A 25,589-nucleotide genomic window follows, 5' to 3' on the forward strand; every position below is an offset into this window, starting at 1 on the left:
CAGTAGAAACCCACAGAAGCTGGTAATCTGTGCGCATTACGGCGCTGGCTGATCAATAGTAATTCAGGGACAGAGTGGCATATTGTCAACTGCGAAGTATTTCAAGGGTTGATTAGTTGTGCTCCTTTTCCATTGGGAATGTAGTGCAAGCTTCATTTATAAAGACATGTGATCTGAAAGCCCGAGGCAGAGCAACCCTTGTTTTCACAGGAGAAGCTTTTCTAGGATGCAAAAGCTTTTACAACCTCATCCTCATTTCTAAAAGCTGTGTCTTCTCCACAAAATTAAAAAAAAAAGAAAAAAAAAAAGAGTAAGCTTAGGATGGCATCAACATCACAGCCTCTGCGAGGTAAAAGGGCATGTAAAAAAATATTTTGGGCAGTATTTCCTCATGCCTGCTTCATTCTGTCTCTTGTCATCTATGCTTTTCTTGGGGCTTTCATGTTTTCCCACATTGAAGGTAACCGGAAGGTCAATTCAAGTGAAGAATATAGAAAATTTCTGCAGAATCTGTGGTACATCTCCAGAAATTTATCAGGTATGTACTGGAATTTCAAAATGACTTAACTGTACAGAGAGTTACTCATTCTTTTGCTTTTTGAATGAGACTTTTGAAGGCATTCTTCAAAATACTGACAGCTGAACCTGCAAACAGAATTTTCCCTCTGCCTAGCTGATGACTGCTGTTGTTTGCTTGTCTTCCTTAGCTGTGATTTTTGGCTGCAAGCTTCCCTGGTCCCTGTGTTCTTGCCTGCAAAGACTTTTCCTGAGGTGCCTGTGTTCTCCCTTTTGCCCAAGTTCCCTAAGGTCCTTAAAGAGCAGCTGAGATTCCCATGCTATTTCCCACTGACTGCTGGGGACCGACTCCTCTGTCTCAGGTCTGTTCCAGCTCCCTCTTCCCAGCTCCAGGCTTCCCTACCAGCCCTCTGGCGATGGGATGCTCAGAGGGATGCAGGTGCAGTGCTGCGTCCCAGACTCAGTGGTGCTGATGGAGAGGGTAGAGGGGAGGAGAAGGGGTAGAAAACTTCCTGGATCTGTGCTGGGGCTCATACACAGGCTTGGAATTTCACTCAGGTAGCTGTGCTAACACGATGATCTGCCTGGGGCAAGCATCCCTGTAGATAATGTCCCCTCCAGCAGGGTTCAACCATGGGGAGGAGGAAGGAGGGACAGGCTCTGGGATCCACAGCAGGGTGCTGAGCACACCCACCCAAGCAGCTCAGGCTCTGGGATCCACAGCAGGGTGCTGAGCACACCCAACCCAAGCAGCTCGTACCAGTCACCTACCGGCTCTGCATTTCAAGTGTTTTTTGATCAAAAGAAGACTAATCTCCTGGGGAGTCCAAAATAAAACAGGATGTTCAGGCTGGAAGCTGCATATCCAATGTTCCTGCCCTGCTTCTTTATGTTTATCTTTGTGTCATATTTTGACTTTGTTGGAGCATAGCTTGTTTATTTGTTCCTCGTTTTTTTGCTCACCAAAGCCACTGGACTCACCTGATTTGTTCTTGGTGCTGGGGGGTGGGGTGGGGGGGTTGGGGCGGGGAGGAGGGGGAGGTGAATATTTTTAGCTTCTAAAAGAGTACGAGCAGATTGTCAGCTGGAGAAAACTTGGCTGGAGCAACAGGCTGGCTGCTCTCTGAGTGGCGGTCTGCAAACACTCACCCTATCTCCTGTTGTTACTGTAACAGATAACATGACAGAAAATGAGGAGATGTTTAAGCAAAAAATCCATAAATTGCTCAGCGAAGCTGAACGAGACTGGTTTGTCAATCCAAAAGAGAAATGGACTTTTTTTGGGTCTCTCTTTTTCTGCTGCACAGTCTTCACAACCGTGGGTAAGTTCAGAGGTAAAGTAACCCCCCTGCAGGATCAAGTGCTATTGCTGCTTTCTGCAATGTATTTCTTCTGGGGAATGAAAAAACCCAAACCAACCAAACACAAACCCCAAATCCTTTTGAATTTTTCTCCTGAGTATTGGTGATGGGTCTGAAGGTGGTTTTGCCAACACAAATGGCAGAGACAAAGCTGAGTCTCCGAAGCAAGTCAGGATCTAGTAACTCATGATAGTAACACTAATTAGCTGCATCATTACATGCATACTATAACATGTACTCATATATGACATGTACACAAAACTATTGTATTAAAGTAAAAAGAAAGCTCCATTTTTCAGTCAAACCTTATCCCTCCTGTTATTGTGCAGTATGTTGGGTAATTTATTATTAAATACCTCTATTATAATAGTAAGTACCTCTTATTAAAGAGGTAATTCATTATGCACATATTGTTTTTCAGTTGTTTCCCTCTTATTTATGTCTAACCCAGCTTTGTAAATCTGTAGCTCTATACTTAACCATGCAGCTGCCATTCACACTTCTCTGGGTTAACAGCACATGGCCATGTTTAAGTCACATTTCTGAAATCTTTCATTCTGACTTCACATTTCAGAAGAGGACCCAGATGAAATAGAAACATCTGCTTTGGTTTTGGCTCCCCCTGCATTGCTAAATACAAGTCCTCGTGCCCATTCCCAAAGCTACTTTTGTCCCTTTGCTAACCTTCCTCAAATGCTGGCAAGTACAGACACTGACTATCTGGATTTTTCAGCATCAAAGCTGGATGGGAAATATTCCCACAGTGTTGTATCAAATTGCAAAGGCATTAGGACATACTCAAAATCCCCGCGTGGATATGCATCTTAATGTAAAAGAAAAACCAAACCTTGAATACTTTATATATTAATAATATATTTAATATAGATCTATTTAATATATATATGGGAGTTAATATACTCCCTTGGAGCTTGTAGGACACGCTTGTGTGCTGTTTAAGTCACGGCGGAGGCTTGGCCCTCAGACTGATGGTTTAGGTGACTGTTCAAACTCAGCTTCTTGCAGCCCCTGAGTTTGAAGACAGAGGCAGAGCCTGGAGGTGCAGACCTGAATCCTCACCCCAGTGAGTATTTCCTAGTATAAACACAACAGCTAGGAACGTTTGGAAGAGGACAATTTACCAGAAAGCTTTGACTTCAGCAAACTGATGGAAAACCATATTGTTGAAAACTTCTTGCTGGGGTATATTTACCCATCTCCCTTAACATGGGACTTTACAAATAAACAGTGACCTAACATATTTATTTCTAAACTGTCATTATTTCTGGCCTTTGTAGCACTGAGCATTAACACAGCTTCCTCAGGTTTTGAGCTGAGTTTTGGGATCAGTTAGAAGCCTGGAATATTTGTTGCTAGTAGGAGGCTATTTACATCGCGGTGGGTTTGCTTTTCTGTTTGTTTGTTATTTGCAGTAATAGGAACTGATAAATCACTTCAGGTTAGAGCCAATTTGGCTACCTTTAATTATCTAGGAGAAGTGAGGCATCTAGTCTGAAGATCGGTTGGCTGAACTGCCGTCTCTTTGCCTGTAGAGGTTGCCTAGTGGTCAGCTGGGCTAGAATTCTGCATGGCTAAATTTAAGCTCAGGATAAATTTTAGCCCTTGAAACTGCACTAGGTATTTTTAGTGCCTGGGAATGGAGGAAAAAACCACCCCAAAACTCCATACAATAACTACAATAATTAATCTTCCCCAATTGCTTCAGCAGTAAGGATCAGCATTCCCAGTTAGCCAGTGGGGAGCAGACTGACAGGGAATAAATGTTTTTTCAGTGCCTCACAGCAAAGGGGGACTCAGGCTGGATGCAGACCAAAAGCCTATGGCAGCTATTAGTGAAAACAAATATGAATGGACAAAGAAATTGAAGGAAACCATGCCTCAGCATATGAGCTAATAGTCTTACAGGCTAAGTACCTCGCCTGGAAGATCATCTAGAAAAGAAAAATGTTTCTGAAGGGAGAGAAGAAAGGCTTTATGTCTTTTCGGAGCATGAGAAGAAAAATGGTTGTTAAAATTTAATACAATTAATATAATGCTGATGTTTTCTCCCACTGTAATGGAAAAACACTAATTTACAATTTAAGTTTCATCCGCAGTATGTTAGAGGAAGGAAATACAAACACCCAAATGGAATTTAGGGAAAGGGCATATCTTCTGCTACGTTTTATATATCATAAAGGCCATGTGCCTAGTAGTACCTCCCTATTCATTGTAATTGATATTTGTAAGCTTTAGTACTCTAGAATAAACATGCATTTCCTCATGTGATAAACAACGCTTCCTCACTTGACCCTTTGTTTCTCTAGGTGCATTTAAGAATTTCTGAAAACTATGAAGCTGGTCAAACATGCTGTCAGTACAGCAAGAAATGGCGCTAGAGCTCGGCTTGAGGGACTAGGGGCAATCTCACATTCTGTGACCAGCACACCATGTGCCACAAGTAGTTTGGGCAAAGAAATGAAGTTTGAGGTATGGCTGTCACTGTCCCAGCCTGATCCATAGTTTCAAGATTCAGACGGTCATCTGGATCTGAATCTTCCCAGAGCTCAGGGAGCTTCATTCCCAGAAATCCTCCAGTGGTCCTGTGAGGTCTTGGAGGCTGGCCGGGAGGCGATCCCCCACCTCCTGGTGCACAGCCTTCCCCCAGTGCCGGCTGCTGGTCCAGCTCAGCCCTCAGCTCCACCACATGCAGGGACCCAGGGGCCCAACACCTCTCTTGCTTTCTTGCCTTTTGGATCCTTCTTAACCCAGATCCCCAGGTCAGGAAATCTCCCTGATAATACCGTTCTCTCCGGCAGGACAGAGGCTGCACACCAGGCTTGGGCTGGCCCAAACCTTTGGTTTCTCCTCCCTAAACAGCCTCTTGTTGTCAGATGGTTAAGTCAAATGGTCGGTAAGGTGCAGATAAAGCAGGGAGAGTTAATTCAGCAGGACTGGCAGAATCCAAGCCTCCATGTGCTTGAAGAGGTAGGATGCCTGCATTAGTAACGAGCATTTAAGCCTCCAAAATTTTGCTAACTTCAAAGCAAAGGCAAAAAGAACAGTATGCTCTAGACTAAAAATTTACTTTTACAATTGACAGCAACCAAAAGCTCAGAGGACATGAATACCTAATAAATCACAATGTTCTCTCTCTCCTTTTCTCTTCCTCTTCTTATTTTTGTTCAAGGTTATGGTAACACCTACCCTGTGACACGGACTGGAAAATACCTCTGTATGTTGTATGCTTTATTTGGCATCCCTCTGATGTTCTTGGTCCTGACAGACATGGGAGACATCCTTGCAACTGTCTTATCCAAATCTTACAATGAATTCAGAAAACTACAGTCAAAAATTCTAGCCTCTAAACTCTGTTCTGGATCCACATGTAACAAAGAGGTTGAGCTGAAACCCAGGGCGCAGTCTAAAGTAGTCATCAGTGAGCCCTTGACTATTATGGAGGTGCTGAGAAGTCAGCCAGGTGTTAAAAGAAAGCCAATCAAGTACCACAATGCTGAAATTTTTGAAATGTTAATTGCCAGAGAAAATGAACACACAAAACTGACAAGAAATAAAAGCATTGAGAGATGGAGTTCATGTCCTGAACTAGCCAGGGGAAAGACAATGTCCAGGGTAATTGAGAATTTTGACAAGATAGGGAAACAGTTAGAAAAATTAGATGTGCCAATTGTATTAATGGTGCTAGTTATCTTTGTGTACATCTCCTGTGCAGCTGCTATTCTCCCACACTGGGAAACCAGGTTAGATTTTCAGGAAGCTTTTTATTTCTGCTTTATCACCTTGACAACTATTGGATTTGGAGACACACAACTGGAACACCCCAAGTTTTTCTTGTTTTTTTCCCTCTATATTATTATTGGCATGGAAATTGTCTTCATCGCTTTTAAGCTGGGCCAAGACCGCTTGATTGCTTTGTATAAAAAGGTCATTTCATTTTGTGGGGAGAAAAAGATGCCATCAAAGAAGATATATCCAAAATAAGAGCAATCATTTCTCCTTCGCTTGTAAGCACTGGCCACTGCAATGAGATTAAACTGCTCCTGTGCATTTCTGACTTGGGCTGGCAGGAGGCATATTTTATTCTGATTTCCTCTGAGAATCCACTGTAAAATGGCTGAACACCTCAGGAGACACTTGGTGAAGGCATCTCCAGGGAGTACTTCCCAACAAGGTCCCATCTCCTAAATAAAAGAAGATGACACATGATGAAAAAGCAGAAGGCTCTCCCTGCCAGTGCTCCCTAGCACCTTTTGCAAAGCTCTGACTTTCAGCAGCCTTTCTGTCTTCTCTCCCACAGCAAGCCAGTTTAGGATTTTTTATTTTTTATTTTTTCAGCATTTGTCCAAGCAAGGTCCAGATCACTGCCTTGTTCTACCTTGTCTGCAGCCAGGGACAGCTTGGCTGTGGCTGTTGGTACTGAACAGGGACAGCATGCTACTGCAATATGATACATCATCTGAGAGAGCTGAGGAGGAGGAGCATGAACCCAGCTGCCCTTCCATCATGACTGCACGTATTGCAAAAACAGCACCTTTGTGCAAGCCAAAGGAATTTGAAAATTAAAGGAAGGAACACCAAATTGTCCCCTCTTTCTCTGTCCCCTGTCCAGAAATCGGTCAGATATTTGTTCATCTGTTCAGGGCTGAAGCCACTGCTTTCCCATCATGATTTATCATATCTGTACTCAGCCCAGAGTCGGTATGCATCTCATCATGCCCAGCTAGAGAAGTGCTTATGACAAGTTCTGCTCTGGAGATGGCCACCTGGGTGAAGGCACACAGTGACCCTGAAGCTGGGACACCAATCCCACTCCTAACTCATGTTTTGCTCTGCACAGACTGCTTGACTTCTTGGAGTTCCTTGATGCACTCACAGAAAGAAAGGCCGACCTGTTTCACTGGGGTGTGGTGAGGATCCTGTATTTTTGGAGCACATTAATATGTGAATAACGCTGTTTCTTCAAGATTTTGCTTATATTATTCATAATCTAATTCAAGCTAGCAGTGATAATTTTTTTCTGTCAAAAAACCCCCGTCTATAAAAGAAACCACTGAGTTTAATTAACCGCTTCTTAACTTGCAAATGATATGCATGCCCACTGGATGTGGATGACATCTCTAGATATTAACGCATGCTTGGTTATGATAGCTTGTCATTATTCTCCATAGCAAATTTGCCATTTGAAGCTGAGATTTTATATAGCATCTTACCTCTGTTACACTCCATGTACATGGTAATGTGTGTGCAGTCCTTATTAACAATTAGTTATGATTAAGCACTGATGATATGCAAAATATATAATAAATGATGGTATATAGAAAAGTGTTTAATGAGCATAACAATAAAGAATACAGCAGCTGGAAGGATCTCCGGTTAATTTTTTCATGTTTACCACAACTTTGGCTTCACGTACAAAGTCCCTCTGTACAGACTACTCTCATATTACTATATTTCATGCCTTTGGATTAAAATCAGTGTAGAGCTTTGGATCCATGCCAGAGTTTTAAAAATCAATGAAAGGACTCGGATGATTTAAAGGGCTTTGGATCAGAGAACTTCCTGCTCCTCAGGGTTTTCCCTTGTGATATGCCTGACGCTGCCAGCATCAGTCAGAAATAGTCCTTATATCCTTTGACTTGTTACTCTTATATCAGTGAGAACTCATTTATGGAGAGAGATTAATCCTGAATTCATCCCCTATCGATTTTGCATTGACATGGTACCTTGATACCTTCACATTTACTTTATGGACTTAGGGAATTTTGGCTGGACTTGAAATAAGCATTCTGCACCAAATCATTCTAGTTCTGGCCAAGGGATGGCAGTAAACAGCTTTCCTTCATACAGAACCTGTCAGCTGTGGGGGGTGAAAATGTGTTTTATAGAAGGAGAGAGAACAAATCACATCACCATGACCCTCTGTAAAATGACAATGCACCTGCCTCTTGAATACAATGCACAGCTCTTGTCCTTCACATGCCAAAGAATATGCAAAACTGGAAAAAGTTTATAGGCCAGCGTAAAGGATAAATAAAGATAGGGAGCAACTTCCGTATGAGACACAGAGTAGCTCTCCAGTCTGGAAAGAGGCAAGAGACTGAAGGAGAGATGTGCAACACTAGAAGGGCACAAGGAGGGGAAATAGGGAATGATGGAATGATTGTTAAATGTCTTTCATTTTGAGAGCTAAGGCTGCCAAATGAAACTTGCATGTGGCAGGTTTAAGAAAAGAAACAGAAAGAAGAGAAAATGGTACTTCACGCAACATATAATGCAGCTGTGAGTACTCCCTGGCATGCGAGGATGTTGTGGTTGAAAGTTCACACTAGATCCCATGGGAGATGGGACAAAATCATGAAAGATAAATTTGAAAAGCAATTAAATACAAAGATAACACTTCTGGCTCAATAATCACTGACTCCCAAACTGGCAGATGAGGAGGAAGGCTCTCTACAAACTTTCCTGTCCTTGTGTTCTCCCTTTGCAACCCACCGTCTGCACCGCCTTGTGCTGACCTGATTCCAGTGCCTGTAGTATGTCACAACAGGTTGTGATACAGCTAACAAAATATTCCGTAAATCTAATTTCTGAAGAGATATTTAATTTCAGATTTGCGTGCAAGGTAGACAAATGAGCACATTCTGATTCTGCAAAACGTATCACCAAAAAAATGCGATTTAGCAACACTACACACCCAGCCTGAAGCAAATATAACGTGGTCATTTGTCTTGTGAACCTAAAGGAGGGTGGATAGCTGGACACACACCCAAGTGTCAGGGATAAGAAGGCATTTATGTCTTCTGCTCAGTTGCACTGAAACATTCATCCCACACAAACAGGAATATCTGGCCCTAATTTTCTTATTCCCGAAGCTGGAAGCCAGTTTCCCAGAGGACAGGGCAGTGTGCCGCAGCCTTGCGCTGACAGCGACAGCAGCGCTTTTGTCTGTGCAGCAGGATCAGTAAATTTATTTAAGTATATTTATTTACTGTAGCTCAATAAATACAGCAACAGAGTTAATGAAAATGAAACAAGGTAGTGAGTAGCAGCTCATTTAGTGAGCCTCAGGCATAAATATTTATGAGTTGACTGCTCTTGTCATGGTCTAAATCCTAGAAGAATTCACCACCTCTGCCCCCAGAAGATTTTATTCAACAAAATTAAGATGGAAATCCGCTTGTTTGCATCAAAGCAGCACAAAATACTGCTTTTCATAAGTTTTTTCCATCACATGCTGCATGAGGTGGTGGATTAGCTGTGAAGGGTTTCATGGAGGAGCTTTTCTATCAGGAAAGACGTGACTGATGGGGAAAGAGTTGCTTGATGTGTAACCCACAAAGGATATGAGTTATTACAGACCCAGCTGGAGAGCTTTACAGATCAAATGCGTTTGGTGCTGAAGGATGCTGGATCAATCACTCCTGATTGGGCCAAGATGGCAGCTGTCACGAGCACTTGGGAGCAGAGAGGAGGGTATTCCTGGTTTGGGAATTTCAGAGGGAGGGATGGAGGAATGAGTGGAGGGGACAGAAAATCATCTTTGGGCAGAAGGGTTAGAGGGAGAAAATTATAGCAATGGCAGTGGAAGGAGCCATTTACTGTATAGACTTAAATATGGTGAAGAGATGCCTGAAAGACCAAAAAGATGGTGAGGGCTGGTGCCTGTGGCCTGGGGAAGGTTTGTGCAGCCAGCCCACGGTTGGAGAGCCCTTTCTCAAACCAGCACAGTGGTCATGGTTGTTGGGCTCCAGCACAGGTGTCACCATCAGGAGCCACGGGGAGGGCAGAAGCAAGGAAGCCTCCTGAGAGATAAAACAGTGGCAGAAAGAAGATACAGGGACTAGACTGAAAAGCCATTAATGAAACCGTCAGAACTGTTCCTCTTATCCTCTGCTTTGTCGTTTAAAGAATGACAACCCATTCAGAAGCATCTTTTGCACAAGCAATATGTCTGAGGACTCAGGAAATTCTTAATGGGCTTTAGGACTTGTCATCTGTGTGCCAGTAGTTCAGATGTAGTCCAGATTTTAGCGGGCTCAATGTTAATAACATCTGATAGCACTTTGATGGCCTTTATGCTTTTTCAACTCGTTCCAGGTGGAGATGCACCCACATCACAAAAACACTCTCATATAATGAATGCTAATAGCATGCACGGTGGTGGGCTCAGCACAGGCAAAGGCTGAGACTCCAGCTGAGAGGAGTCCCTGCAGCCCCCTCTGCTTCCAGGTTCCAAACATACCTTGTGACCCTAATTCTTAGACCACAGGGTGCATCAAATAGAGCATGTGTGGCTGTTGCATGCAATGTGAGTGTTTTGTGAAGCCAGAATGATGGCTCTTAATATTTTCCCTGGCTTTCACAAACAAAACATTTTTATTTAGTTGTTGTTTTTGTTATTATTATTATTAAGCACTTCCACAGGCTGTAGTCATCTGTTCTACCAGGACGTATTTTATTCTGAAAGCAACTTAAAGTATTTAGTTAGGCTACCTTTCCCTTTCTTCCTTACCTTATGCACCACATACATATAGAAAAAATATTGGTCAAGCCATCCAAAACAATAGCCTGGATTACATGTAAAGCAAGAGAGATCAGGTTGCTTAGGATAAGTTTCCATTATCTTTGTGGAAGTACATAAGCACAGATGGTGACAGAAATACTGGGAATTTGCTCCATCACTCATAGCAAGTAATAGCTGTGTGAAGACAACAGATCTCTCATATATGACTCCAATATTTTTAGGATAGCAGCCTGAGGTCTAAGTGCAAACCTTCACGGACAAGGAAGTCCATGAATGCGCTGTTTGTGCGTGCCAATAGCTGGTTGTCTGCACGTGGTACTCATTACAGAGTTCTAGGAAATGCTTGGACAAATGTTTGCCGGCTTGTGCACTCAGTATTGCATGTGAATCTGAGCTTTTTTTTTCCCTTCTTTTTTTTCCCTTTGAGTTAAAAAGTCAGTCTCTCAGTAGATAAAATCTAGTTCTTTTGAGGCTGGTTCAGACTTTGTCAAGCTGATGAAGCTCTCAGAGTCTGGGCACAGCCAGAATCCTCCTGACACAGAACTTGTACATAAAACTCCATGTCTGTGTATTTTCAGGATGTACCAATATCCAGAGGAAGTGGAAAGAAATGGGCAAGATGGAAGGGAAGGGAAAGGAAAGCAAAGCAAGAAGAAAAGAGTAGACATCTGACAGTGAAAAATGAGCTGCTGTGTTAAGCATCTACTGATGAGAAATCAGTGTAACGATGTTGTCTAACAACATTGACTCACTACATTATCTGCTTCTACAAAGTCCTGTGTGAACAGGGGAACTGAGAGAGAGAAGACACCACAAAATCAGCATGTAAAATTGCCAACATACTTGATGCGCTGCTGGAAGAGAGTTACTTGACCTGCAGATTGATGCAGACTGTCATTGTGCTCTCTGATCAGTGCCCTGGGGGGGAAAGCCACCCGTTCGCTGTCTTCTGTCACATGTGACGAAAAGATTTGGGAAGCAGTGCCAGAGTTGGAGGCTGGGTCCCTGGGTGTGGGTATAAGATGCTCACATTCTACAGTTTCCCCAGTTTGCACTTTTCCTGAGGCAAGTAATAGAAGTTGTGGCTGCTAAAGGACTTCGGGGGTGTGGGGAATTCAGTGTATATATAAAGCCTTCTGCCCACCAGCTTGATAATACACTCGGGTTTAGGCTATTTTTCCCCGCACACAACTATACAAAGCCTCAGGAGAACGTCGACTGCCTAGATTTCACTGATGCTTAATGGATGGTTTTCCAAATACACTTGCCAGCCACAAGCAGAGGGCTGCCATGCCTCCTGGATGATAGAACTGGCTGATGCCTGGATGAGAACTTCTAATGACACTTAAAAGAAGTTTGAAGAAAACAGAATTTTTTAATAGATCATAGCGGCATTTTCATAAAATGTTTTCAAAGCAAGTCTGAATTTCTAGGAGGATTTTTAGCTGAACTGCAAAACGGTGGGTTTTAGCCATTTCATCTTTGAATGACCCCCTGACATGAACATGTTCACATGAGACAGAAGGGAAGGACCTGAAATATCAAGCTCTTTGTGGTCCCCCCACGCTGTCACTGTAACTCCAGCTTCTCGCACAGAGACGGCAACAGGTCAGGTCACTCTGCTGATGAAAGAGGACTGGCTTTCTCCAGGGCTGATTCCAAGTTTTTTCATATCTCCTGGGAGAACACCAAACTTTGGTATGATCCACTTCAGACCAGGAAATACTTGGTGTTCTTGGTAAAAGATGTTTCTCAAACAGTTTAAATAGTCTTACGTTAAGACAGTTTTGTAGTTACTGGAAAGGGTAAAAAAAGAGCAAATGAAGGTTCATGAACTTTCCTTAGAGTTTAAGAGCAGGACATGATTTGCTGTACTAAGAAGTTTGATTTACTGCCTGGATCTGTAAATAAAAAGTGCATGCTTGGGCTAACATTAGACAGCCAAGAGCACTTTTTTTGTATCTGCTCTGCAAGAAAAGTTATGCTACCAAATGGCTTTTATAGCAATTTGCTATGCTGATGAAACAAACACACTTTGTGTTCAAAAAGATTAAAGACTGGCAGGTATACGTGTTTTTACATTATAGAAAAGCCACCTCCAAATGCTACGTAAGAAGCAAAGGGCTGAATGCTGATCTTGAAATCCATGGCAAAGCTGACAACGCCTTTAGCAAAACCAGGTTTGGAAACAAGGGACAAATGAAACATGTTTTGCCATTAATCCCTTTGATCCTGGTTTTAGAAGAGTTGTTTCATGCCTAAACTGCCATCTCATGGAAAAGGTTTTTTCTACACACAAACTAGCTAAATTCCTGGTGGTTGTTGCTTGTCTTTTCTTTTTCTCATGAAAAGGCTGGCTATTTGTCTTTGCTATCAGCAGTGACCTGCAATCAGGATATGATCACAGACTCTGGAGACAGGGAAACTTCTCCATGAAATAAACCCAAGTTCTTCTTGGTCAAAAATAGAAAAGTATTAGGATGCATCTTCTACTTAGATCAAGCACTCTGTGGTTATTAATTTTTTTCTGTGGCCATGTTTTGGGCAGAGCTCCCCATCTCAGTTCCCATCAGTGGCCCAGCACATCCCTGAACCCTCAGGCAGAACCTGAGACATGTGACGTGCCCCATGGGACATGGAGGCTCACCCCATGATGGGGCAAAGGTTGAATTCTTCCTTGGAGAAGCATGGAGATTTCCTGTTAGCCTTGTTTTCCATTAAAAGAGAATAGGGAGACAGAAGCACCAAAATTAGCAATGCTATAAACTCAGCAACTAAGGAAGTAACTCAGTCTCCAGGTGATTTTAAAATAGGGTTTAGGGTGGATGTTCACTGTTCTCAGTATTTCTATTGTTGGGGAAAAGGTGTCACAAATAAACATTAGGAGGTTTGCTCCGGTAAAAGTCTCCAGCCTGCCACTTCAGACGGAAGGATTTGAAGTTGTTGACTTTGGTAAAAGCTCTTTTGATCTACAAATCTGACCTGCTTTTTAGTCTGAAAAGCATCACCGAGGAGCTATGCAACCTTTCAGAGCAGCTCCATTATAAATGAGGTCAAAAGATTTGGGCCCTGATTCTGATTTAACTTTCAGCAGTTTCAGAGGGAAGCACCTCTGTCAAAGTCAGCAAAACCATTAAATTATAAACCCAGAAGGGGATTAGGGTCAGACTCCTTGAATTCTGTTAATAATTATTATGGCTGGTGTTTATTATTTTTATTATGGCAGCTCTTCGGAGCATCTTAGATAAGGACCTTAAGTAACCATACTTTATCGAAGAGTTTCTAGCTGCCTGCCTGCCACAGCATGCATCTCTGTAACTAAAGCAGACCTTATCACTTCCTGCCCGTGCTGGCGAAGCAAGAAAGCAAAAATCTTCGTGGCAAGTGCACAAATATGTGTCACTGGGTGATTGAGTAGATCTGTGAAGCAGCTGCGGTGTATTTCAAAAAGGCAGAAACCTAGTGAAATAGGAGCCGTGAATGCAGAAGCCTCATGCAACACAAATTTCATTACAAGGAAAGTGTGTGCATTGCCTGCTTGTCCTGTTCCAGCTGTGTCACTTCACCCTGCCAGCTGTGTTCCAGCTCATGGGCACTTGACCTGACCAATCAATCAGTCAATGCCTGACCAACACAGTAGTTTAGGATGTTAGTATTTGTAAGTATTTATGGTGATCACTGCATAAACCTCTTGGATGAGGTTTAAAACCTCCTCTGGATATTGGGAAAAGCATGAATTTGTCAGTCTTCAGTAGTTAATTTAACATTCAGCAACGATCTGGATAGCTCTCATTCAAGGTGCTTGCAGCTGCCTGGAAAGCTGGAAGAGTGGGGTCATCGAACACAGCAAGAATTTGACAAGCAAAGAATGAATAAAACACTTCTCACCTCTCCAGAGTGGGGAAAGAGAAATGCGATAGACTTGCAAAATCTCAAATCATCAAGCACATTTTATGAAACTAGACTAGAAGGCATGTATGTCAGACAAGTGTTTATATAGAAGTGTTTATGGTTGTATTATTATATCTTCAAGATTACGTGATTTACAGTAGAAGATTCTGTATTCATGAGTCCATGAGCATCACTTGTTCACAGACAAGAGCTGCCTTTGAACCAAGCTGGAACAGGTGCAGAAAAGAGATCAGTCAGAAGAGCAACCACACTTGAACGCTTGTTATTTGGCGAGAAGGGGCCGAGAGAGACTGGTAGATGCTCAGAGGAAAAGGCACGTTTAAATTCAGAGCCTGCCTGGCTCACTCTCTGAAACATTTGTTGAAACCGGGCAGAAATACGCTAAGCTGGGAGACAGCTTCACAGCAAAAAGGGTTTGAAACAACAGGATTTAAAGAAAAGGAAAGGAAAGCAAAGCAGATTGCAATGTCTGAGAGAGAGCTAGGCAAATGCACAAACTGTCTGATGGGTTGTAACTGCCCAGTCTGGCTGGGCAATGAGCTCCTGGGCCTCAGATAGCTCTTACTTCTGCAGTCCCATATAGATCTCTGGAGCACAGCAAGATGTAGCCTGTAGAGGAATGAAGCTGGGTTAATTAGCATTGGTAATACACAGCTGTGGGTTGGCTTTAGGGGCAGCGGGTTGGCCGATGTAGACAAGGTGCAGCTGTGGCTGGTTAAGTTAAGTGGTTGAGAGCCAGTGAAGAGAGAGCAGCCGAGGAGGAAGCAAGACGAGGGAGAGTGTGCACTGGATGAGGTGAGGAGAAGGTAGCAGATGGATTGTATGAAGAGTATGACGGTTGAGATGGTGAAAGACCTTGTTGCAGCTGGCTAGCTTGGAGAGTGCTGCGACAGTAGCCTTGCAGTCTGTTAGCTCTACAGAGGTCTCTGGGTCCTTGCAATCTGGAGAATACACCCCAATCCTTCCTGCAAGATTAACGAAGAGATAACCTCTCTGGACTTACTGCCTATTTTAATTTAATTTTTAGTCCCAGTGAGTGAAGGAAAGTTAAACTTGTAGTGCAGCTGGAAAGCCACATACACAAAATATTGCCCACTTGAGTGGAAGTTCTCTTGAAGTCCCAGAGCCTTTTAAACTGAATCTGTTCCTTACTACCTCCTACTTGTACAAGATAAAGAGAAGCCAAAATGCCAATAGAAGAGCAAAACAGAGAAGCTGGCCACAGCCTCAGTCTGCCTGGGCCCTGAGGCACTAACAGGCCATAATGCCCCTGACCAGCCCGCTCGGGGCTTACCCCCACCCTGCCCAGGAGAAGCCCAGGGCCACCAGCAGTTGCCCCAGTGATGGCATATGATGCCAATCTCCGGCTCCCTACAGCCCTGCCCAACCGTGGACCTGCTGAGCCAGGCTCCCCAGAGGCTGACATCCCAGCCTGGCTTCTAGTGCTCATGATCTCAGCAATTTCTGTATCTACATGCTAAGTGTATGTTCTACACTCTTGTAGACTTGTGGTCATCATTATATTGGGGGTACTTCCTAATGATTTATCAGCACCCTGTCCTTGTGGGTGCAGGAACTCCTGTCTCTGGTCCATGGAGAAGAAACAGAGGAGCAGAGAGATGAAATGATCTTGCTTAAGGTTTGATGCTAAATGTGGCAGGTGTTCATGCAGGTTTTTCATCATGATGTTCTGAGAGAGGAAGCCTACATGTGTAAATACTCTACAGGAGTATGTGCCTCTGGATCTGGGGTCTTTGATTAGAGGAGGATGCTACTTGCCTGGCGGATGAGTTGCTTCCACACCTTGCCATCACACTCATCTTCATGTGAACTCTGTGAGTCCCCCTGCTTCTGGACATGCAGGGTTTAACTTCTCTGCCCATGGCAATAAAAGCTGAGGTGTCATAATGTACTGTTGATCTATCAAAATATTTCAGCAATGTCAGATTTATTATTCTTTCAGCTGAGAGTCTGTTAGCATGCATGTGCTCTGTTGCCTTTGCTAGGCATAGGGCAGTGTTCAGGACGGTCAGAATAAATAGATTATGGCAACTAGTTTAAGTGCTTAAATTCCTAGAAAGGCTCTCGAAGTCATTGTGTACTTATGTTTTGGCATGACTCAAAGGCTATTCTGAGTGAAGGCCTATCATTGGCAAAGAATTCCGGCCAGGTGGTTTAGCAGGTCATGTATTTAGCTTGTAAAATAAATGGAGTCATAAATATTAATAAGTACCCTGAGTCCTTACCTAACAACAGTGTGCTAGGAACAATTTTTCTGACTTCAGCTTTTCTTTCTGTTCTGGAGCCAAAGGCCTTTGGCGGAGGCAAACGGCTAGGTGAGGCAGGTAGGCTCTTTGGGGTACCAGGGACCCCGACAGGCTGACAGTGTGCTTGTGTTCATTGGCTACACTTCCAGTCTGATGCCTGGTTCTTGGAAACTCATCTACATGTGGTCATCGTCAAGATGCAAATCACAGCTACTGCATCTGCCCCCTCCCTGCCAAGTTTTTCATATCTAATTGTCCTGAGGGGCATGAACTGTTTCCTAAAGGGTGAAGCTCTATTTTCTATATATGCTACGCTGTCCTGATGGGTGAGTAATTTGTATTTGTGGAAGTATGCAGGCATCCACTAAATATAACCTGGAACTTCACAGCCGAGTGACTGTCTCAATGCTTCCTGGATGCTTTACATCCTCTGACATGATTCAGATGGATCTCTGTGGTGAAAGGACAAGGCACTGCTTGCATAGCTCAAGTAAACTCCCAAACCTGCAGTGACTGACACCAACTGCAAAACTTATTTTCTTCAAAGGAAAAGCAAAGACCTTAAATGTGACCCTATCCCTGAATAATGCAGCTCCTGCTATTTTAGTTGCACTGCTAAAGTCCTGGGAGATGCCTCAGTGCATTTCAAAGACAATACCCTCACTCCAGCCAAAGGAAGCATTGACTCAGTAACGCCTGTGGAGTCAAGGCCTTTAATTGCCCTCTTCTCTGTAATTCTGGGTGCAGAAGCTTCCTGGTGATTCCCAGCTGTGGGCACTCCCCACATCTGCCTCAGCATCTATTGCAACAGTAATACGGGAAGTCATTCACTGGGAAAAAATATGTAATGATAATACCCTATATTTCATACAAAGTATAGAAATAATGCTCTATATTTCATGAGTAGATTTCTAAACCTCCTTCTCAGGGCTTGTGCCCATAACAAATCTACATCTTCACTGCTTCTCTTTGGCAGCACTGACATGACAAAGGTGTGAAGCCAGCACTGACATCAGTGAAATACAGAATTTTTTACACTGTGACAGCACATTTGGAATGGGAAAATGCCCTGGATTTGTGCTAGGCACTTGCTTTTTGTGTGGTGTTACAGGGCAAACTGTGCTGACACAAGGTAGCACTGATTAGTGTCATGTTCCCTACACAGCAGCAGACTTTGAAGGAGCAGAGCTGGGAATTTCTAAAATGCCTTGAGGAGCCCATGGGAAAGAGCTTAGCCAGCTAGAACATCTTGTGTAATGGTCAGATTTTCAGACAACCTCACGGTGGGGGTTAAACATCAAAGGGGTGCATGGGGTGCTTCTTCCTATATCACACAAAAACTCATCTCTCTGGCATAGGGCTGGTCCAGACTGCTCCAGTGGTCCCACTGATGCCAGGACCTGTGATGCCATGCTATGACATGTGCCTCTGGCAGGTCATGCTCTGCCTGTCTGAATGCAGTTGAAGGTTTATAGCTCAGCCGGTGAAGCTTGCAGAAATAAGAGTGAAAGGCTCAGACGTATTTACTTCTGGGAATAATTAGGAAAAAAGCCCAAGTTCTTCGATCACAACCAAGTCATCCTGGGTTTGGATTGTGGTTTTCAACATTATGGTTGCCACTGAAAAATAGTAGAAATGTATTTATGGAAAACAATATTTTTCTTTACCGTTTCTTCCTAGAAACGTCCCTTTCCATTCTTCACTCAGCAGAAGCGATGAGATACTTGCTCCAGCGCATCCCTTTCATAGCTCTGCCTCTCCCTGGAGAGAAGTAAAGTTGTTCTTAAGCAACTGCAGAGTGAAGGATGTACGATAACGCTTATGGTCTGACCTCCGTGATCTAGATCCTTGAAGCGAGGTTGGACTTCTTATTTTCTTTCTTATGGTTTCCGCTTCTGGTGTTTTTAATGGTGACAGCACGAAATAAAAATTGGGAAAAAAGAGAAAAACTTATGGTTAAAAAATTCTCACTGTATTAGCGTGAAGTTTGTTTTTTGCATTTGCTATATTCCCTGAGAGTTACCAGTAAGTGCAAATGCCTTGCCTTTATTTTTACTCTTCGGGCTGGGTCGCTCGGAGCACGGCAGACCCCTGTCGCTCGGTACCCGAAGCCACTAGATGGCGCCACGGGACCTGGTTCCTGCGGGGCCGGGCGCCAGCAGGCGGCACGGGCAGGCACAGGGATGCGCTCCCCTTCCCAGCTGATCCAGCACGGACGGACGCCTGACAGCGCCTGGGGATGTGGTCCTGCACGGCTAGCGGGCATCGGCTTTGGTAACCAGAGAATGAGCTAGCAAATGTTACGCAGCTGTGGTTAGGAACAAGGTTCTTTGCGTAGGAATAGTGCATTTGTGAGGACTTCAGAAGCAGATGAATAAAGTTTAGAAAGGAAAGAATAACAAAATACGTAAACTTTACATAGAAAACCCCATTTGTTATTACTTTTAAAGCAAGAAGGGACCACAAAGATCATTTAGTGTGATGCCCTACCTTTACCTACACAAAGAAAGCATAGATTTTTAGGACGCTTCTCAATCAATTGTTATTTTAACCTTTCTTTTAGACAAAAAATACATAGAATGTATGGAAACATCACAAATTTCTTAACCACAGCCATATGAATGGGTAAATTGAGGCACAGAAGTCTTCAAGCCATACAGCAGCTCAGGGCCAGAGCCAGAAACAGCAGCTGGGTCTGCTGGCTGTGCCGTGGTGCTGTTCCCCTGCCTCTCTCCAGTTCCTCTCTTGGTCCCCAGGAGGTGAAAGAGAGTTTCCTCCAGTGCTGGCTGCACATTACTGCCCAACGCAGGGACAGAGGAGGTGACGAAATGCCAGTCCCTAAGCCAGAGCCACCCAAACCCATAGGGGAGCCGAAGAAGCTTGAGGTCTCTGCGACCCTCGCTCATGTGCAAGTGCAAAGGGGCACAACCCCTGCCTGTGCAGCTGTGTGTGCCGCTAGGCAGGAGCATGGGCTGCTGGCAGGAGACCATAATCTGGAACTGGGCACATTCTGCTCTGTTTTTTATTTTGTTTTGCTTTGGCTGAATGACCTAAAACAAATTACAACTTTCCTTGGCTTCATTTGCCCTCTTCCATTGAAAAAATAATATCTTTGAGGACTGTGGCAAAGCTTAATATGTTGTTTGTTCAGCAGAGGATAAAAGAGTTAATTATAAAGAGTTTATATATATATATATATATATATAATATATATAAATATATAAGAGTTAATAATAAAGGGACTGGATTCTGATTCTTTGTTCTCAGAACTGATCTGTACAGGCCTTTCCAGCATTAGAAAATGAACATATGAAACACCCCAGACAGAAACACTGATTTTGAAGTTTTTCAGTCTTAAAATGCAAAAAAATCACTGGTCAAAAAAAAAAAAAAGGATATAAAAAAGGCAAAAAAACCCCATCACCCATCACACTAAAATTAAAATAATGGTCAACACGAACCTTAACCTAGTCAGAACAGTGTTGACTTCAGAGTGTGTTGGAAGGCAGGGGAGCTCTTGGGAGTCATGTCACAAAGCAGATCCCATGTGCAACTGGTGGTGGAAGATGGGTAATCACTTTGGGAGTTCAGTGGGAAGTGTTTGTTACCATTTCAGCATTAGGAACAGAGCAAGAAAGAAGAAATAAATCCTTTGATACTTGATTTTCTTTGAGCAATATCTTTCTTAAAATAAAGAAGTTGCAGGAGCTCTCCCTTTCTGCTTTCTGGAAATAGCTGAGCAACAAGAGCAATGTGAGGTGGGTAGGAGTATAGCTACTCCAGGTGTCTGTGGACCAGGAGTGCATTTGGAAGTGAATCTCTTGCTTGTCCCCACTTGCTGCACTTGGATTTGCACTCCAGAGTGGGCACATGGATCCCTGGGAAACTGCAGGGTGCTCACCAGGAATGTGCCCCAAGCACTTCCATTGCTGATGACTGCTGGGTTGACAGGAGCAAACTAGAGCTAATCCAAAGTAAAAACCCCGAAACACAGATGGTGTGGACAGGAGTCCCCGCTGCCAGCTGTGCCACCCTGCAGGTATGCTCTTACTGTGCTGCTTTGCTTGCTAATGTAGATATGTAGTAACTGATGCGAAATCCTCTTGGAGGAAAGGTCCAGGAAACTGCTGAAGGTGATTGTAACTGGTGATATTCATCCTACCTAACTGGAGCTGCTGGAGACAGACAGGCATGCAGTCTGAGTCGTATCAAGACCTCCTCTGTGGTGGGAGAAGAGAAACTGGCATTCCCAACCCATCTCTCAGCACTGATGAGGGAGAGAGCCCAGGCATCTTCCTTCTTAATGGATGAAGCCACACAAGTTATTTCTGTGCACACATTCTAGCAACCAGCTATGCTAAGACTTAAGTGGTGAGCATTGATATCATGGCACTTATGGTCTTGCCCTTGCCTTCCTTGTCTTTTCCTCCCTTTCCCTTTCTCCCCATGGACCATCCAGCCCATCCATGCCCTATGCTACCCCACACCACTTGTCATGGCACTTCTGCTTGCGTGGCTTTCCTGGGAGCTGGGTTAGGGAACGGATCCAGCTGAGCGATACCCTGCACACACAGATTTTCTTTCCAGGCAGATCAGTCTCCCCCATCCATTTCACATCATGCCCATGAAAACAGCGTGGGGGAGGATGTTCTCACCACCATTCTTTAAGGCTGTTGTTACCACTGAGCACTTCTAAATATCACCTAGCAGCCTGGGGTGAAATCTGTGTCTCCACCCAGATTTCACACCGAAACAGCATCCCTGAGATAGCCCACTCAATGCACACAGTGCTTTTTTTCTGCTTTGGAGTTCCAGCCTTTGTTGGAAGCCTCCAAACACCGTTTTTGCTTTACGGGTTATCTCTGAAGCAAACTCCGCCATTTCCATCCCACTGCAAGCAGTGATTTTCCTATTCTGTAGCCAGTCAATATTTGAATTGGCAAGAAGGTGGGTGTTTCAAAGGACAGATAATCTTTTGTTTGTTCTCTTCCAACCTTGCTCATACTCAGCCCAGACTTCTGCTTAAATGTCGCCGGTTTCTCTTATTATTGCTATTTTTAGTGGAATTTATGTTGCAATGGTAGAGGCCATGGGGCTTGAATCATTCCAGCTTATAGCCTTGGTAGCATCGCTGATTATAACTGCATGAGGCAGATCTGATGTAAATACGCCAAATGTCAGCTGCTGCACTGCAGCCCCATCCTGGAATAACACCGACCTTACCAGCCCTTTGAATGCTGCTCCAGCCACTGAACTTTCCCTTTCCTGAACACAGGAGGAAATATAATGCATGGGGAAATAGAACGGCTGCCAGCAACAACAATAAACACACTGTGGGTGAATCTGCTGTAACTGGGAAGGAGAAGGAGATGTTAACCACTGGCGACATGCTCCTGAGTGTCATTCCCAGGCCATGGAGCACAGCGTGTGACCTTGGGGTACCTTTCAGCCAGGAGGGGGGCAGCGGGCACAGATCCTGCTGCCGGCCCCGTGCTGCCTCCTTCACCTTCCCCACAGCCCGCCCGTGCCAGGTGCTCGCAGGGGTTTCTCGGTGTTTGCTTTGGAAGGAGGGGAGCGGGCAGATGCTGAGCGTGCAGAGCAAACACAGCAGCCCCCATGCCCTCCCCCTGCACCCGTCCCCCCCGCCTGCCTTCCCCCCTGTCCCCCCCGCCTTCCCTGGAGCAAATCTCATGGTTCAGACAGAAACCTGAGCGGCAATGGACATTGCTCAGAGCAATGGGGACTTCGGAGAGAGGGAGAGCGGCAGAGACCAGGCAGCATTAGCTGGGTCTGCACCCCAGGCCTGCACAGAAGGGTGGAAACGGACCCAAATTCACCCCCCTGACACAGATTTATCACTGGTCTCCATCACCGGCCCCATTTACATTTGCGCAAGCCGTATCTGTGACTCCATGACTCAGAGCTGCAACAGGCCGTATTTTCCCAGGCGGTGGTTATTGTCAGATAAGGGTAAGAGAAAGAAAAAGTGCAGTTCATACGCAGAGGGATGTGCTGGGTCTGTCTGTACAGAAAATAAGTCCAAGTATTAATTTTGTTATCTGCCCAACGAATGCTGCTTCTTTTATTAGAAAGGAATGACTGGCAATCCCTAAAAAAATGCTCAAGAATTATACTGGAGCAAGCAAATTATTTTGGTGAGTATTTGTTAACATTTGTCAATTAATCTGTTTTGGAGAAACACAGATTTTAAAAAGAGCAAGATCTGTTCCCTAAGGGTACCATCTGAACACCTATCATCAAAGCATTGTGCTTTAAATAATATCATATATCCATAGGAAATTACTGGAAAGACTTATGTGACCGAGAACGTAAATGTTTAAGACAAGATATCTTTGCTTCTGTTTATTGATCTCCTCTGTACACTTCAGACCTGGTTCTCTTTCTGATTCCACAAGTTCTGCTTTTAGAACTGACAAATAGAAACAGAAACATGTTATCTGTGTAATCTAATAGAATTATACCACATAGGAAACAGTTTCTAATATTACGAGCCATTTACACTGAGTTGCTTGTTGTCTCATAAAGAAATACAAATGAGTTACAACATTTGATAAATACCAAGAAGGTATGCTCTGCTTGTGCAATATCCACAAAGAGAAGTTTCAGCTACAGAATATTGCATCTGCTTTTGTAAAAATTTTAAATTTGGAACTGCTGAATGGTTAATAGAAGTGCTGTTTGGACTTGGGCAGTTGCGTTCAGTCTGCAAAGGAACAAACTGCTCAGCTCGGTGCTAACAGAGGGGTGGTGTTAATAGTAATGATAAATCCCTATTGATGTGTTAGCGTCTGTTTGGAGGCAGCTTGTAGTCCCAGGCCAGGAGTAGAAGCCCTTGATTCTATGCACTGTGTACCTAAATAATATAAAGGTAACGCCTGCCCTGAGTAGCATATAATCTACATCAAAGAGAGGAGAGGCAGGGAGAGCTGCATTACAGAGCACAAAGGGAAAAAAGGCATCACCTAATGATCAATTTCTATGTGCCAGCTGTCCATCTGCTGGCCAAGATTGCTGTACTCTTCATGGGCTGAGGGAGGACAGCAAAATTTCTTTAATTCTCTGGAGAATGCCTTCGGTGTCAAGAATAACAGGAGAAAAAGCACAAGGTATTTTTTAAAAACACAACAGAGTTTGAGCAGTAGCAGCAGCAGAGTGGAAGCATTCTGGTAGCATAGAAGCACCCAAGGACACACCTTCAGGGAGGCTCTGTGTTTATTTGTAGCATCCTGCTTTACTTTGGTATTCATGGACACAGCAACCGCACTTTCCAGCAGGTGCAGTAAGTGCAATTAGTTACTATGGATATTGATCCTGCCTTTAAAGTCTAACTTTGAAGTTATTTTGGGTTATCTGAAAAACAAAGATGTAGCATAATGCGTTGCCTTAACTCTGATTGCGAATTTCTTTTATCCTTGATTCCCCCCTTTATTACTTTGCTTTCTCTGTTTTATTTATCCTTGTGAAGGGAAAGTCTATGCAAATATTATGATTTGAAAACACAGGTGATGGAGGTAGCCTATTGAAAGCTCCTTTCATGTCGATGCAGGCTCTAGCAGAGCTAAATTACAGGTCATTGTTTCCAAAAAGTGGAAGTTGGAGTACCTGATTATTTTTGACAAAAAGAAAGCACATGGAAGCAAAACACAGAGCCTTTAACAATAGGTGAAATCAGAGAGATGTTCAAGCTATGTTTGGATTCAGAATGAGACTGGGATCAGCCCAGAATTCAGAGATGTCCAGCTCATACCAGAAACAAAGGTTATTTACGAGTACCTAGATGTGAGTTTTGAATTTCCAGAACTCCTGAAGGTTACAGGAGCTTGATTCTCAGACCCTTGCCTTGGGTGTCCTCCCTCTGAAAGTACATGGGATCTCCTACAATATACTTACGCAGCAATCTAAGAAGATACAGAAAGAAAACAAAGCTTCTAGATAACAGAGGAGTACTTGTTATGTTAATGGAAGAGGAGATGCAGTGCTCCATGAGACAATTTTGCACTGAACGGCCAGGCCTGCGTTTGAATGACTGCAATCCAAACAAATTTCATTTCACTGTAGCCGGCTGGCTGACAGTGTGTTGTTTAATATTTAACACAAGATATGGCAGAAGGATGTGAGGCCTTTTGCAGTTACAAAAAGGGAAGGAACTTCCAGTGTTTGCTCCAGGCCTGATATATGGCCCTCTAGAAAAAAAGGAAAGCCTCCTCAGAAATTATGCTGCTTCAGGTTTCATCTGATGTACCTCTGTAGGAGTCAATCAGTGGTGTTCAGTAGATAGAAAACGTTTTAAAAATCAATATTTAATTTTGGAAAATTATCAGTTACAGATACACAGTGTTCAACAGCTATGTTCTGTTAATATTTTGGTGCTTCTTACTTTTTATCAGAAGCTTCTTCTTATGGTGATTGTTCACAATGTACTATTTCAAGCGTCCTTCATTTCCCCAAAAAAGGATTTTTAATAAGACTACCAGGAAAAGTTATTGGGAAATACATCATTATGCAGAAGCCAATTAGCACCTTCATCAGTTCTTCACCTTCTGTACTGGAGGCAATCTAGATAGTTAATTATAATTATAATTACAGTTACAGATACAATATGCAGCCTTCAGCTTTCTAACCTGGATTTGTCATGAAAAAGGCACAGAAAGAGAAAGAAAAAATGAATGAATATATGGACTCCTGTTAAAATCCAGAACCCTTTGTCCCCACGTCGAGGACTTAAATAATGAGCTAGACCAGACTGGGAGAGAAGATATTAATCTGTAGTACAAGTCAGTGTGCTGCTCTGTCCATTTCCATTTAAATCCTGAGTATGCCCTCAAAATGGACAAAATGGGATTTATGCTTTAAATCTGCATACAACTCTGGTGTGAAGTAGCTGTAATGCCTGGATTTCATCCCACTAACTGTAGTAATTTCTGAAAACACAAAGTCTGCTTTCTTTATGTAACAACTTCCTTTGATAAT

General features: G+C 43.5%; 1 protein-coding gene across 1 annotated transcript; it reads left to right on the forward strand.

The window, feature by feature from the left end:
- The first annotated feature begins 204 nt into the window (after positions 1-204).
- On the forward strand, positions 205-7,244 carry KCNK18 (potassium two pore domain channel subfamily K member 18). Its single transcript, XM_005229758.3, has 3 exons — positions 205-538; positions 1,692-1,838; positions 5,065-7,244. Exons 1-3 carry the CDS (start codon positions 322-324, stop codon positions 5,874-5,876), a joined length of 1,176 nt encoding a protein of 391 aa, XP_005229815.1. The 5' UTR covers positions 205-321; the 3' UTR covers positions 5,877-7,244.
- Positions 7,245-25,589: the final 18,345 nt, after the last annotated feature.

The sequence above is a fragment of the Falco peregrinus genome, chromosome 1 (genome assembly GCF_023634155.1).
Source record: "Falco peregrinus isolate bFalPer1 chromosome 1, bFalPer1.pri, whole genome shotgun sequence".
Taxonomy (NCBI): Eukaryota; Metazoa; Chordata; class Aves; order Falconiformes; family Falconidae; genus Falco; species Falco peregrinus.